The sequence below is a fragment of the Arachis duranensis genome, chromosome 6, assembly GCF_000817695.3.
Source record: "Arachis duranensis cultivar V14167 chromosome 6, aradu.V14167.gnm2.J7QH, whole genome shotgun sequence".
Classification (NCBI taxonomy): Eukaryota; Viridiplantae; Streptophyta; class Magnoliopsida; order Fabales; family Fabaceae; genus Arachis; species Arachis duranensis.
In genome coordinates, this window is record NC_029777.3 from 106061784 (window position 1) to 106075759 (window position 13976).

Here is a 13976-nt window from a genome sequence, read left to right on the forward strand (position 1 = left end):
GGTGTAAACTAAAAAAAGTAATTGAATTTGGTTACAGGATAAAGATCCAGTACCCCAGTCCCGCTCTTTCTCAATCTATTGAAATATAAAATTCATATCGTGGTGCCGGTGCTACTGCTACTAGACGACTAGTCTACTACCGCCACAACCACAATTAATTGGAGCCTCCAAATATATTACGATAAAATTTAGGTGCAGTCAATTTTATGTGAAGTTGATAATGGAGGTCGTTAAATGATTTGATTAATTTGATTAAATTTTAACTGAGCTTTTACAGTATATTATTACTTAATTAATTTCACAACAGACACATACACCTCCACCTTCACGGCTCCACTATAAAATCCAATACCTTGCATCAACAACAGAAAGCAAGAATTGAACAGAGAAAATGGGTTCTTTGAACATAACAAAGAATAATAAGCCACACGCGGTGTTCATGCCATACCCAGCACAAGGACACATAAACCCAATGCTAAAACTAGCAAAGCTTCTTCACCACAAAGGCTTCCACATCACGTTCGTTTACACCGACTACAATCGCAACCGCCTTCTCAAATCCAGAGGCTCCGACTCGCTCAGAAACCTACCATCCTTCCGATTCGAAACCATCCCCGACGGTCTACCCGTGGACCCTAACCCTGTGGATGCAACGCAGGATGTACCGTTACTGTGTGACTCCACTAGTAAAAGGTGCTTGCCGCACTTCAAGAAGCTGATTTCAGAGCTGAATGTCGGTGATAGCGGTGTTCCTCCGGTGACTTGCATAGTATCTGACGGAACGATGAGTTTCGGGATTGAGGCAGCGGAAGAATTGGAGATTCCGGTGGTGGTGTTTTGGACGGCTAGTGGGTGTGGGACCATGTGCTATATGCACTATCGCCAACTTGTTGATAAAGACTTCACTCCCCTTAAAGGTATGTACTTTGCTCTCTAAATTTACTTTTCTATAAATTGATTTTAAATAATAACAAAATAAAATAAATATTAAGTAACTAATGTTTCTTTATTTTTGTCTTGTTTTAAATAATACTAATTAATTTTCTTTTTGTTTATACTAAAAATATCCATTCTTAAAAATATTTTTATATAATAATAAAAAAATACTAAAAAATTATTAAATTTTATTATTTTTATTTTTTAACTATTAGTTAGTTATTAATATTTAAAAATATAGTCTAAAATATGTGGTTAAATTGTTGAACTAAAAAAAATTGTGTTGATAATTAAAAAAATGACTAAAAACGATAAATTTTAATAGTCTTTTAATGTTTTTTTGTAACAAAATATGATAATCAAAATAAATTAACTAAAAATAGTTAGAATGTATCATATTTAGTATTTATTTAAGACAAATTTTGACAATTATTTTTTTGTCAGCATTACCGTGGCTCTAATAATGTATGTATGATGGTGAAATTAGTTGATATGGTTAGTATTTTATACTCTAATTAAAAAAATTAGTTCAATTCTTACAAATAATATTGTTTACAAATTATATACTATAAAAGATCTTCTTTTTTTTTAAGTTATAGGTCAAATTTTAGAAAAATGTGTTTAAAATATCAATAACATTAATTAATTAGAAGATATCATGTTTCTGAGTTTTAGTATGTTCCATACTTCACATGCAGACATGAATGATATCACAAATGGGTATTTGGAGACAACTATCAACTGGGTACCCGGAATGAAAGAGATCCGATTGAGGGATATGCCCAGCTTTATCAGAACCACAGACCCAAATGATATTATGCTTAATTTCTTTATAAGAGAATCCAAGAGAGCTCAAAGAGCTCATGCAATCATAGTCAATACATTTGATGCCTTAGATCATGATATCTTGGAAGCATTCTCCACCATTAATAATTTGCCACCTGTCTATTCCGTTGGTCCTTTGAATCTTCTACTAAACCATATCACAGACAAGGACTTGAAATCCATTGCATCTAATCTTTGGAAGGAAGATCCAAAGTGTATTGAGTGGCTAGACAAACAAGAGCCAAATTCAGTGGTGTACATAAACTTTGGTAGCATCACAACTATGACCAATGAAAATTTAATAGAGTTTGCTTGGGGAATTGCCAATAGCAACAAAAAGTTTTTGTGGGTCATTAGGCCAGATCTTGTGGCTGGTGAAAATGCTGTGTTACCTCCTGAATTTGTGGAAGTGACAAAAATTAGAGGCATGTTAGCAAATTGGTGTCCCCAAGAACAAGTTTTGGCTCACCCTTCAATTGGGGTGTTTTTGACACACAGTGGTTGGAACTCAACATTGGAAAGTATGTGTGGTGGTGTGCCCATGATATGTTGGCCCTTCTTTGCTGAGCAACAAACCAATTGTAGGTTTTGTTGTACGGAATGGGGAATTGGGTTGGAGATTGAAGATGTTAGGAGGGACAAAATTGAGAGTCTTGTGAGGGAGTCAATGGATGGAGAGAAGGGTGTTGATATGAAACAAAAGGCTTTGAAATTGAAGAAATTAGCAAAGGAAGCTGCTTCTGCCCCAAATGGATCCTCATTTCAGAATCTAGACAAGTTGATTCATCAAGTTCTCTTGAGCAAATTTGCTAAAAATTGAAGTGTGGTTTAGATGGAATAAGGTGTCGTTTTTTTATGATAGCTAGTGAGAAAATATTTTAATTCTAATAATTTCTGTCTTCCTCTGTAGATTCGTATAGAACGAAATTGTTGAGTTGATGAATGAATGAAATAAAATAGATATGTGAATTATTTCTAAAAATATCAAAATTGTGCTAAATAAGATGTCACCTATATATAGTTAAGGTACAACTTGTTTGTTAACTTATTATCAATATGGGCAATTCTATGGTGCCTTTTGTTTGGTGTCTAACTTTTGCTTAAATTATTTTTTATAATAACTTTAAAATATTTAAAATTTTTTAATTTTTATACTTTTAAATTTAGAATTAATTATTTTACCAATTTTAGTAATTAGGCAACACTTTTTAGGCACCATAGCAAACACTTATCAATATTTGTTGGATACTTTAACTTAGTATCTTTTGTTCAAGGACGGTACGTATCCTTCAGCTAATGGTTACCCAGATATAAGTTAACACATAATAACAATATCTGTTAAATGAAATACACTATATTATGTTAACTCCTTTCAACCTTGTGCTAGCTACTTTACATGTTTTAAACTGTTTAATAAACTTTATAGTACTGTTTTTTTTTTTTTTGTTTTTTTATCAAAGATAAAAAGATTTGAACTTGTGATCTCTAAATGATTACGAGAAGGCTATGCTATTTGAGTTACAGCTTGTTGGCTTTATAGTACTACTTTAGTAGATTAAAATTCATTAACTTATATAAGTAGAAGATTATAAACAATTTTCCATGCACAAATAAAAGCAACATTATATAAATTTGTGTGATACATTCATTAATTGGACTCCAATAGCAGCGAATGCTGATCAAAAGGAGAAATGGGGGCAGCGGTTACGGGCATAGCAGGTTGGGAGAAAAATTGAAGATCAACAGGAGAATCAACACCCCCAACAGATTCTCAAGAGAGGAAAAAGTCTTGGATCACTTTCTGTATCAGTATCAATGCAAACAATGTGTTTTGGGATTTCTCCAGCGGTTTTTCATTGATTCAATTCACATTTTATCACATTCGTTTTATTGTTTTCTAACCTTCAATATTTATATAACTATGTCTAAAAAAATCTTTTTAAAATTACGTATACAGAAAGGAAAAAAGAAACATTTTATTTAGTGTCTAGACTCTAAACTCTGTCAAAAATCAATAAAATAATGTTTAACTAGTCTGCTTCAATGCCAACGCTGGGAATTATTTATTGGCTAATTTTAGAGTATTTTTTTATTGGTGTCTAATTTTTATTTAAATTATTTTTTATAATAATTTTAAAATATTTAAATTTTTTTAATTTTTATATTTTTTAATTTAAAATTAATTAGTTAACCTATTTTAACAATTAGATAATATATTTTCAGCACTACAACAAACACCTTATTTATTTGTATTATATTTAGAGTCGCATAGTGTTGTGTATTAATATCTTTCGATGATGATTCATGATTTTGATGGATTTGCAATAGATTTTTTTTTATTTTATTTAGCTTAGCTAGAAGTTAGTATTGTATATTTCATTAACTTAGATTTTGGATTTAATACTCAATTTGATACTTATATTTATATACAAATTTTAATTTAGTTTCTAAATCTTATGAACTGTCTTACATTAATTCTTGAAATAATTTTTAATTTTTTAGTACAAAAATATTAATAGAACGTTGATATGTTTGTAAAATGTTATAATTTTAGTATTGATATTCAAATTGTTTAAAAACCACGTTGTATTACTTGTTTTATTAAGTAACTTTTCAATATACATCATAAAGTATTACTTGTTTTATTAGGTAACTTTTTAATATACACCATTTATATGATGTTTTTGGGTTATTTGAGTGTTAAAATCAAAATGACATCATTTTAAATTATGTTTGCAAAATTTAAAAATTAAATAAAGACAATTAAAATTTTAGGAACTAAATTAAAATTCGCATGTAAATTTAAAAATCAAATTGAGTATTATCTCCTTAATTTTACTTTTAATTATAATAAAAAAATTATAACACTTTTTTTAATATGTGTATAAAGGTAACTACGCCTATTTTTATTGCACTCTCTCACTCATTCTTCGTTCACTCACTCACTTTCATAGTTAATTATTCACTCGTTTGTCACACTCAACAATCAAGAACACACATATGTACTGTATAGTACATCCATCTCATGATTTATTATTATATTAATGCACATGCTTAACATGCTTGTTATTATTTTATTGGAAGGTTTTCAAGTATGCCATTATTGTCCTTTTCTGGCATATTGGTATTTCAAATCTCATGACCATTGGGATTTATATTAAATAATTTATAGAGTTCAAATTGGGTTGGTAACATTATTGTGAGCATGCAATTTAGAAAATTCACAAAACACTTATAACTAGTCTTTTCTTTTTACAGTTTAAATTGGTTCAAAATTCTATGTTTGTGCAGCTTGCACTTGCATTGCAAAATTTTTAACCTTTTTTTTTCCTAAGCCATATGTTATAGAGAAAAGTGAGTCATACTAACTATTAGGGGTGTGTATGGCCGGATAAAATTGGGTTTGATGTGACCTAGATTCGGTCCGAAATATATACCGAGCCTATTTGTTAAATTCGAACCCGATACATTTTCGGACCACGATTATACCGGATAAAAACTGAGTAAAAATCGGACCATTAACATTTCATTATCTTAATACCTTCTAATAAGCCAGCATGTGAAAATATCCAAATTTCTAAGACTCCAATCATTATTTTTGATATGGTAAAATTCACTTAGAAAAATATAACAAGAACCAACTCTTCTCTAAAATTAAAACATAACCATAATCAATACTAATATTAGGGCAATTTACATATTTAAATAAAACCATTGAATCCTTTACCCAAATACACAAAACATATAGTTGTTACGTGTTTGTGAAAATTACATTATTATGTAAACCGTGGGAGCCAACCACGGTTTCTGAATTGTACATAAACCGTGACTGGCAGAAACGTTTTATGGAAGGAAAAATATGGCTGTAAACCATGGCCACCAACCACGGATTAGGAAGGAATAGTTTTAGGCATAAACTGTGGGTGACTACCACGGTTTATGAGGATTCTGGCATTAAACGTAAAAACTCCTAGGCTCCCACCGTTTATGTTTATATTAGTATATATACATAATCTGTTGATGCTCAACACGGATCATTTGGAAGGAAACAAAAATTTGGCAACCTTCATAGTTGAGAGAGTTTGAGAGAGGGGGTGGGAGGATTTGGTGAGGTTTGGGTGGTGGAGTCATGGAGGATGAAGCTCGCTTATACCGACTAAATGACGTTGCTCATGTGGCTGGATCCATCGATAATGAGGTTAGTCTTTATTAATAATATTATTCTCATTATTTAAATAATTAATATTATTTTATAATTAATAATGTAATCAGTTTATTTTATTAGCATTATTTATATAATTAATTTATTATTTACATTATTATTTTTGTTACTATTATGATAGTCCTAGTTATCAGTATTACCTTTATTTTTATTAGTACCTGTAGCTGTTAGTATCATAAATGTAGTTATTCTTACTAGAGGTATTGTTGTTGGTATTGTTATCATTATTTTTCCCTTCGTGATGTTTCTTAATCTAAAAGAAAATAGAAAACATATGTACGTATGTAATTAAATTTTTTTATAAATTTAATATGATTTGTTTAGTATTGGTCGTACGTTGAGGGGTTTTTTTACCTACATTGTGCAGCCCACTAGGGTTATTAGTGGCGTGAGGAGGCAACAAAATATGCCTTTACACGAGCGGATCATACCGTACCTGGAGACCGCGGGGTTGTATCATTTGGCTAGGTTGAACAGTCACTGATTCTGGGTTGACGAGCCTCTACTTAGCGCATTTATTGAGCGGTGGCGTCCTGAGACCCACACCTTCCACATGCCCTTTGGTGAGTGCACTATCACGTTGCAAGATGTGGCATATCAGCTTGGTTTGTCGATCGATGGACAGCCTGTCAATGGGTGCCTGACTGAGTTTGAGAATCTAATGGAACACGGTAGACCGGCATGGGTCTGGTTTCGCAAGTTATTTGGGGAGTTACCTCCGCAGAATAAGGTAAAGCAGATGACAGTGTGCTACACATGGTTCCATGAGAGGTTCCGGATTCTTCTAGCAGATGCTAGTGAGGAGATCGTGCATATATACGCGCGTGCTTATATTCTGATGTTGTTGTCCTCTCAGCTGTTCGCGGACAAGAACGCGAACCGGGTCCACCTTCGCTGGTTGCCTTATTTGGCATCGTTGGACGAGTTGGCGAGATATAGCTGGGGTTCGGCGGCACTGACCTGGTTGTATAGATGTCTCTGCCGTGGGACAAACAGAAATGTCGTTAACTTGGCCGGGCCGCTACAGCTTCTACAGTCTTGAATTTTCTGGAGGTTTCCCACTTTGAGGCCTGCTAGATTTCATGGATTCGGGTTTTTGCTTGCATCCAGGTACCGTTTAATATTTTTGGTTTTATAACTTGTTCAAGAAGCTATTTACTTCTTTATTAGGACATCATTTCAATTATTATTGTAGGTGGACTACATATCTACCTAGAAACGATGCAGTGGGTCAAAGAGTCCTGTCTGCACGCCTTATGTTGGATTGATTGCGTGTCCATGATGTGAGTCATTTAGTCTTTGCTCTTAGTTGGAATAGTTTAGATTTTATTTTATGTTTTGACATAACTTTCCTTTTTTTATACAGTTTGTGTGGGAGCCTTATTCCTCTGCCGAGGTTGCTGCTATTATTCATCCGGAGATACTAGTTGACCAGCACCGTATGTTATGGACGTCCATCACTAGCCTGATATATTTTGCTGCGATTGAGTGGCATCAAGTGGATAGGGTGCTTCCTTAGTTCGACGGTGTTCAGCATCTTCCTCAGCCAGCTCTGAACATAGATTGGTTACATGCCAAGGATGGCAGTGTTCGGCAGTGTTCAGCATCTTCCTCAGCCAGCTTCGAACCTCCCAAGTGCCCTTGTGTGCACGCAGCGCTACGCGAATCAACCAAGTGCAACCCTTGCCAAACTCCTTACATTTTCCATGATACTTCAGATGATCTGATTCGATGACTCTGTACTCAACACCTCGACGGATGTTGTAGTCCTTCACACTCAGCACAGCCTCATCTTTATTTTGGAATGACTGCCCAATCTGAAATTCTGTAGAAGAGCCCCCAACTGTGGGACCACCGTCCGCCTGTTCACCCAGAGCCTCCAAGTTTAAAGTCGAGAAGTGTGGAGGGTACTGCTGAGTGCCAGAACTTGAAGGCCCATGCTGTGTATTAGGATTGGCAGCTGTGTCATCATCGCTGTCCCCAATGATATCTACAGGATCCTAGTCAGACTCATCGTCATACATTGCATTCTCTACTCGATCAGGTTCCCCAAACCCTTGCACACCAGGAATCAAGCCACCACTGGTGCCCACCTCATATGCCTGCCCACGGACCCCTGGATTCTATAAAGGTGCAGAACCAACAGCCTCCGTTCGATCTAAATCAGCCGCGAATGATGGGGATGCGACCAGCGGAACGGATGGTGCTATCATAGGCATCAAACAAGACGCACCTCCCACGCCAGTCGAGTTATGAAATGGATCTGATGCCCCAGAACTATCCACCCCAACATCCAACTTTGTGAATAACTCGTGTATTCTGACCTCTGGAAAATTTCTGACACAATGGAACAGAACCCTAATGTCTTCATCAGTTGCTAGCACGAAGGTATCATACTGAATCGGGTCGAGACAACTGCGATGGGAATCTTGTAGAATAACTTCTTCACCCACTTGCTACCAGAAATCCCAAACTTTTGCAAGATGTTGTTCTTTAGATCTGACAAAGTACTTGATGAACTGATGAAAACACTCACTGGTTCTCTGTCAGTGAATTTTACACCATATCTTTTGCTTTTTTGAATTTTCCCAGAGCAATACACTAGGACAAGAACACTCTCTTCCTCACTTGCCATTATGATAATGATCTCTCTCATGCAGCTTGAATCTCACCCACATATATATAGATCTTCACTCCTCATAGACCGTTGAAGGCTACAAGGGTTTATGCCGATTACCATTCCTTCATAAACCGTTGCTGGTAGCAAGGTTTTATAAAGATTTTCTTGCATTCATAAACCGTGGTAGCCAACCACGGTTTATGGTCATTTTGTTTCAACACGTAATCCCTCCCTGTCAGCTACGGTTTATGTACAATTCAGAAACCGTGGTTGGCTCCCACGATTTACATAATAATGTAATTTGCACATGCACGTAATAACTTTCTGTTTTGTGTATTTGGGTAGAATTCTGTGGTTTTATTTAAATATGTACATTGTCCCTAATATTATCTAATAACACCAAATATTTAAATCAATACAAATAACATAATATTATGCATTAGTCTAAAATCTTATGCATTTTAAACATAAAACATTAACTTATAGTTTTAGAATAACTAATAATACAAAATATTAAGGTTTATAATATTTAAACTCCACATAAGAATAGCCATCATCCATCACTAATAATACAAAATATTAATTGTGTATGACGACTGGGCCGACTTCGGGTGACCAAAGCCATGGCCCGGACCCGACCCGAAATAATGACCAGGTCTATTTTTGAGACCCTTACCCGGCCCTAGACCTGATGAAATCACACCAAATTAGCCCCTAAAGTATTTGGAACCGGGCCGGATCTTCGGATCGGGTCGGGCCATGCACACCCCTACTACCTACTAAGTTTAAAGTCACTTTTTTTAATAACCCTTTCATATGTAAGAAGTTAAATCCAAATAAAAATAAATATGTAACTAGTATAAAAATAATAAAAAAATATTTGGTGATTTAAACAATTAATTAATATTTAATTTTGACAAATTATTTATTAATCTTTAGTCATATTAAAAAAATAATTTTAATGTAGAATTTTATTGATAAAAAATATTAAAAAACATATTTAAAAAGTTAAACATGTTTAAAAAGATAACATGTTTGATGGAATATTCTTATGTATATAGTTTAATGTCATATCTTTTTTAATAATTGTTTATCTAAAAGTGATTTTAATTAACATTATTTAAATAATATTTATTTTATCAAAAACAATTTTGGTATAAAATTGTCACACATAAATCATGTTAGCCTAAATTCACTCCTACCTAAAATCAATTCTACAAAATCAAATTCATTCAAACGAATAAATTAGTGCCAATTATATATGAGTAATACCCATACTGATATTTAAAGAATTTTTTTTGTGAAATATTTTAATTTTTAATAAATTTTAATTATCAAGTTATTTTTTAAAATTTGATTTTGTTAAAAAAATAATCCTTATATTAAATTATTGGCCTATAAAGATGTTTAATTTTTATTAAATAATAATTGAGATTAATTTATCTAACTTTCTAGTAAAATTTAAAGTAAAAATTAATTTGTCTAACAAAATAAAAATTTAGTAACTAATTTAATAATTAAAATTGGTTAAAGATTAAACTTTTCGAACAAAAAAATTTTAAAAACTGATTTAATGTGTTACTTTTATTTTATTATTTCATGCATATATATAGTAGATAACTAAGTAATTATTTAATGTGTATTTTTTTAGTCATTATAATCTGTATATTAGAAAGTTAAGTTTTGAAAAAGGCACTCGAATTTTCATAGCCACTAAACCACTGTCGACGCAGTCCACGACTTTATCGACGTCTTAGGTCGGTCATTGCCAACTTCTTTTGTTGTCATTTTCGTTCGGTGTTTCCATCTCTTTCTTCTTGTTGCTGGTTATGGTGATTCAACCACCATCTTTTTGTTGTCACACGCTTTTTTTTCGCCGCTACTGCTTGTTAAAACTCTCATCCTAATTTTCCTCATGCGTGTTGGAAAGTTTTGTTTCATGCTTGCATCTATGATGGTCGAAGATCATCGAGCTACACCAGGACATCTGCCGTTTTTTTTTTAGTCTCTAAATGTATTGTTAGCTTTTTAGTTTTTTAATATTATGTCACATCAGTTTAAGTGACTATTTAGTACATCTTATCTAATTAAATTACATTTTAATACTTCTGTTTTTATTTGAAATATTTTTTAATCTTTTTACAAAATAAAAAGATTTGCTACTATTCTTATATATATTATGTAATTTTAAAGATCCGTTACTCTATTTTGATAAATAAAATAGATAATACTAAAAAAATTCTCTTATTCAAAATATCATTTATAATGTTTATTTAAATAAAGTTTTTATTTCTTAAAAAATATAAAAACTAACACAAATACTAATATTTTTAGATAAAAATCACATATTAATCAAGATTCTACAAAAAGAAAAAATATAAAAAAAATATAGAAGATATCTTCAAATGAAAAACTTATATACAAAGATTAAATAAAAAATATAGTACAAAACTCAAACAAATTAATATTTTAAAAAAATATAATTTCTACAAAAGTCTATAAGAAGAAAAATAAACAAACGACTTCAATAAGAAGCAAAAATAAAAAAAGTAAAACAAACACCACATAAAAAGACTAATAAATTTGTCAATTACAAATAATATAAAAATAAAAAAAAATGAATACGTAACTTTGAAGGATTACAATATCAAATACCTATTTTTTTAAAATACATAATATTTTACTTTATGTTTTTTCTACTTAATTAACTATATTAAATTATATACAAATTACAAAATTAATACTTTGTGCAATATTTTTAAATTTAGTATTAATTTATATATTATTTAATCAATTTATTAATAATATAATACTTTTAAATTTATACTATAAATTAATTTTTTTTATGCATCGTACAAATTTTAGTCTAGTTATTATTATAATGTCAGTTATTATTATCATAAAATTTTTACTATCATTAATATTATGACTAATTCATTACCAATGTATCTATTCTACTTAGTCGTGAAAGAGATCTTAATAACAAAAAAAATAAAAAATTTGCCTTTAACGAAAACAAATAAACATTACTCATGTTCATGACCATGGATAGAACAACTACTTCACCTTACATGAAATATAACCTTTGATTTAGCAAAATTTTATTAAACTGTTTGATTTGGGATGCAAAATTATTTGTCATCATACTTTAGATTGTACAAAATTACTAGTCTTAGTCATAATAAATTAGTGCTAATCAATTTATGATTGGATCGATATTTAAGGAAATTTTTATGAAATATTATTTTAGTTTATCAAATCATTCTTTAAATTTTTATTTTGTTAGAAAAATTAATTTTTATATTAAATTATTTGGTTATATAGATATTTATATTTTTATTGAATAATAAAAAAATACTAAACAATTATCAGAATTTATTATTTTTTTATTATCACTTAATCGTTAATATTTAAAATTATGTTGTTGGATTATTAGATTAAAAAGTTAAACTAAAATAATTGAACTGATGATTAAGTAATGATAAAAATTAATAAATTTTGATGTTTTTTAATATTTTTTTAAATAATAATAAAAATTAATTCGTCTATTTTTTACATAATTTAACATGAAAAGTAATATGTGTAATAAGTTTAGTAACTGATTTAATAATTAAAATTTGTTAAAAATTAAACTTTTCGACCAAAAAATTTAAAAAACGAATTTACCATATAACCTATATATTTTTTTGGGTCATTAAACGTATTAGAACACTAATTAAAAAATTATTAATTCTTTTTGGATATACATTAGTGTTAGTAAAAAATAATTCAATCTACTTTATTATTTAATTATTTTTTCATTTACAAACTGTTCATACCCTGGCCCAATAATAAAGGCCCAGGTCCAAACGAAAGTCCTAGTCCAAAGGATTGAGCCTTACTGAGCACCGACCTTCGTACTGAGAAGTCGGTCTTGACTACGATTTGCTCTAAAGAAGTCGGGACGGAGAGTAGTTGGCAGATCAACATCAATCCAAACGAGTAACTGCCCTAAAATCTCTTTAACCACTTCCAGGAGCCATATCTTAACCTCCCTAAGATAAAGGGACGGTTATCACCCTAAAAGGGTGGCACTACTTCAGCGGTGGTTATTGGCTCACCACTATAAATACACTGACACTCTTCAGGTATCTCTAAACCCAATACATTCTATACCTGCTCACACCCTTGCTAACTTAGGCATCGGAGTGTCTTTGCAGGTACCACCCCCCATTCACTCACGAACACAAGTCGGAAGGAGGTTCCAGCGCACAAACCTGCTCTGAGGCTGCAATCCGCTGACGATCGGGCCGGCTAATACAGTCCAGTCCATTAATCTCCGGTTACCCACCGTAACATTGGCGCCGTTGCCGGGGACCCGAGAGATCAACCAGTAATGGCGGACAGATTCTCTGAAGAAGGACATGTGGAGACAGATTCTGAACAAGAGAATCAGGAAACTGGAAACAATAACCCAGATATGGATCTCCACCAGGGAATCAGCGACCATCACAGGAAAGGCACCTCTGGAGTAAAAAATCCAAAGGTAAATTCCTCAGAAGGCCGCGAATCAGAAAAGGATGAACCATCCCATGCAACCGAACTCATGGGATTGGTCCACGTCCACCAAAACCGTTTGGAGCAGTTAGAACGGGAACGAGAGCGATAAAGGGAGATTGAGAAGAACCTAAAAGAGGAGACGGAACGACGGAAAGAGTTAGAAAGAAAACTCTTGAAGTTGGAATCCTCCCTCAAAGGTCGGAACTCCCGCGACGAGCGTGCAGAAACACCCTTAGGAGGGGAGGATCCCTTCAGCGAGGATATAATGAGGGCAAAAGTTCCGAGAAACTTCAAAAGCCCAGACATGGACTCCTATGACGAAACCACGGATCCGAAGCATCATCTAAGTAATTTCAAAAGTCGGATGTACCTGGCTGATGCTTCTGACGCAACACGCTGCAAAGCCTTCCCGACCACTCTGTCAATGGTAGCAATGAAGTGGTTCGAGGGCCTCCCTCCAAGGTCAATCACCAACTTTGAAGACCTATCAAGGAAGTTCTTGATGAGGTTCTCTATCCAGAAAGACAAAGTGAAACATGCACCAAGCCTCCTAGGAGTAAAACAGGAGGTCGGAGAGTCCCTACGAGCCTATATGGAAAGGTTCAACAAAGCATGTTTGGAGATTCAAGACCTGCCCACCGAGGCAGTAATAATGGGGTTAGTCAATGGGCTTAGAGAAGGTCCCTTCTCGCAGTCCATATCCAAAAGACACCCCATCTCCTTGAGTGATGTGCAGGAAAGAGCTGAAAAGTACATTAACATGGAGGAAAATGCTAAGCTGAGAGACCTGAGTTGGCGACCTGGGCACCCTCCCTCAATAAAAGAGAGGGAGAG

The 13976-nt window shown here is 32.9% G+C and overlaps 2 protein-coding genes across 2 annotated transcripts; one reads left to right on the forward strand and one right to left on the reverse strand.

The window, feature by feature from the left end:
* Nucleotides 1–310: 310 nt before the first annotated feature.
* On the forward strand, nucleotides 311–2743 carry LOC107495616 (7-deoxyloganetin glucosyltransferase). Its single transcript, XM_016116782.3, has 2 exons — nucleotides 311–917; nucleotides 1635–2743. Exons 1-2 carry the CDS (start codon nucleotides 392–394, stop codon nucleotides 2579–2581), a joined length of 1473 nt encoding a protein of 490 aa, XP_015972268.1. The 5' UTR covers nucleotides 311–391; the 3' UTR covers nucleotides 2582–2743.
* A 4700-nt stretch (nucleotides 2744–7443) lies between these two features.
* Nucleotides 7444–8618, reverse strand: LOC110273071 (uncharacterized). The gene is made up of 3 exons (XM_021125935.1): nucleotides 8437–8618; nucleotides 8124–8320; nucleotides 7444–7973 (listed from the first exon to the last, which is right to left on the reverse strand). Exons 1-3 carry the CDS (start codon nucleotides 8616–8618, stop codon nucleotides 7444–7446), a joined length of 909 nt encoding a protein of 302 aa, XP_020981594.1.
* Nucleotides 8619–13976: the final 5358 nt, after the last annotated feature.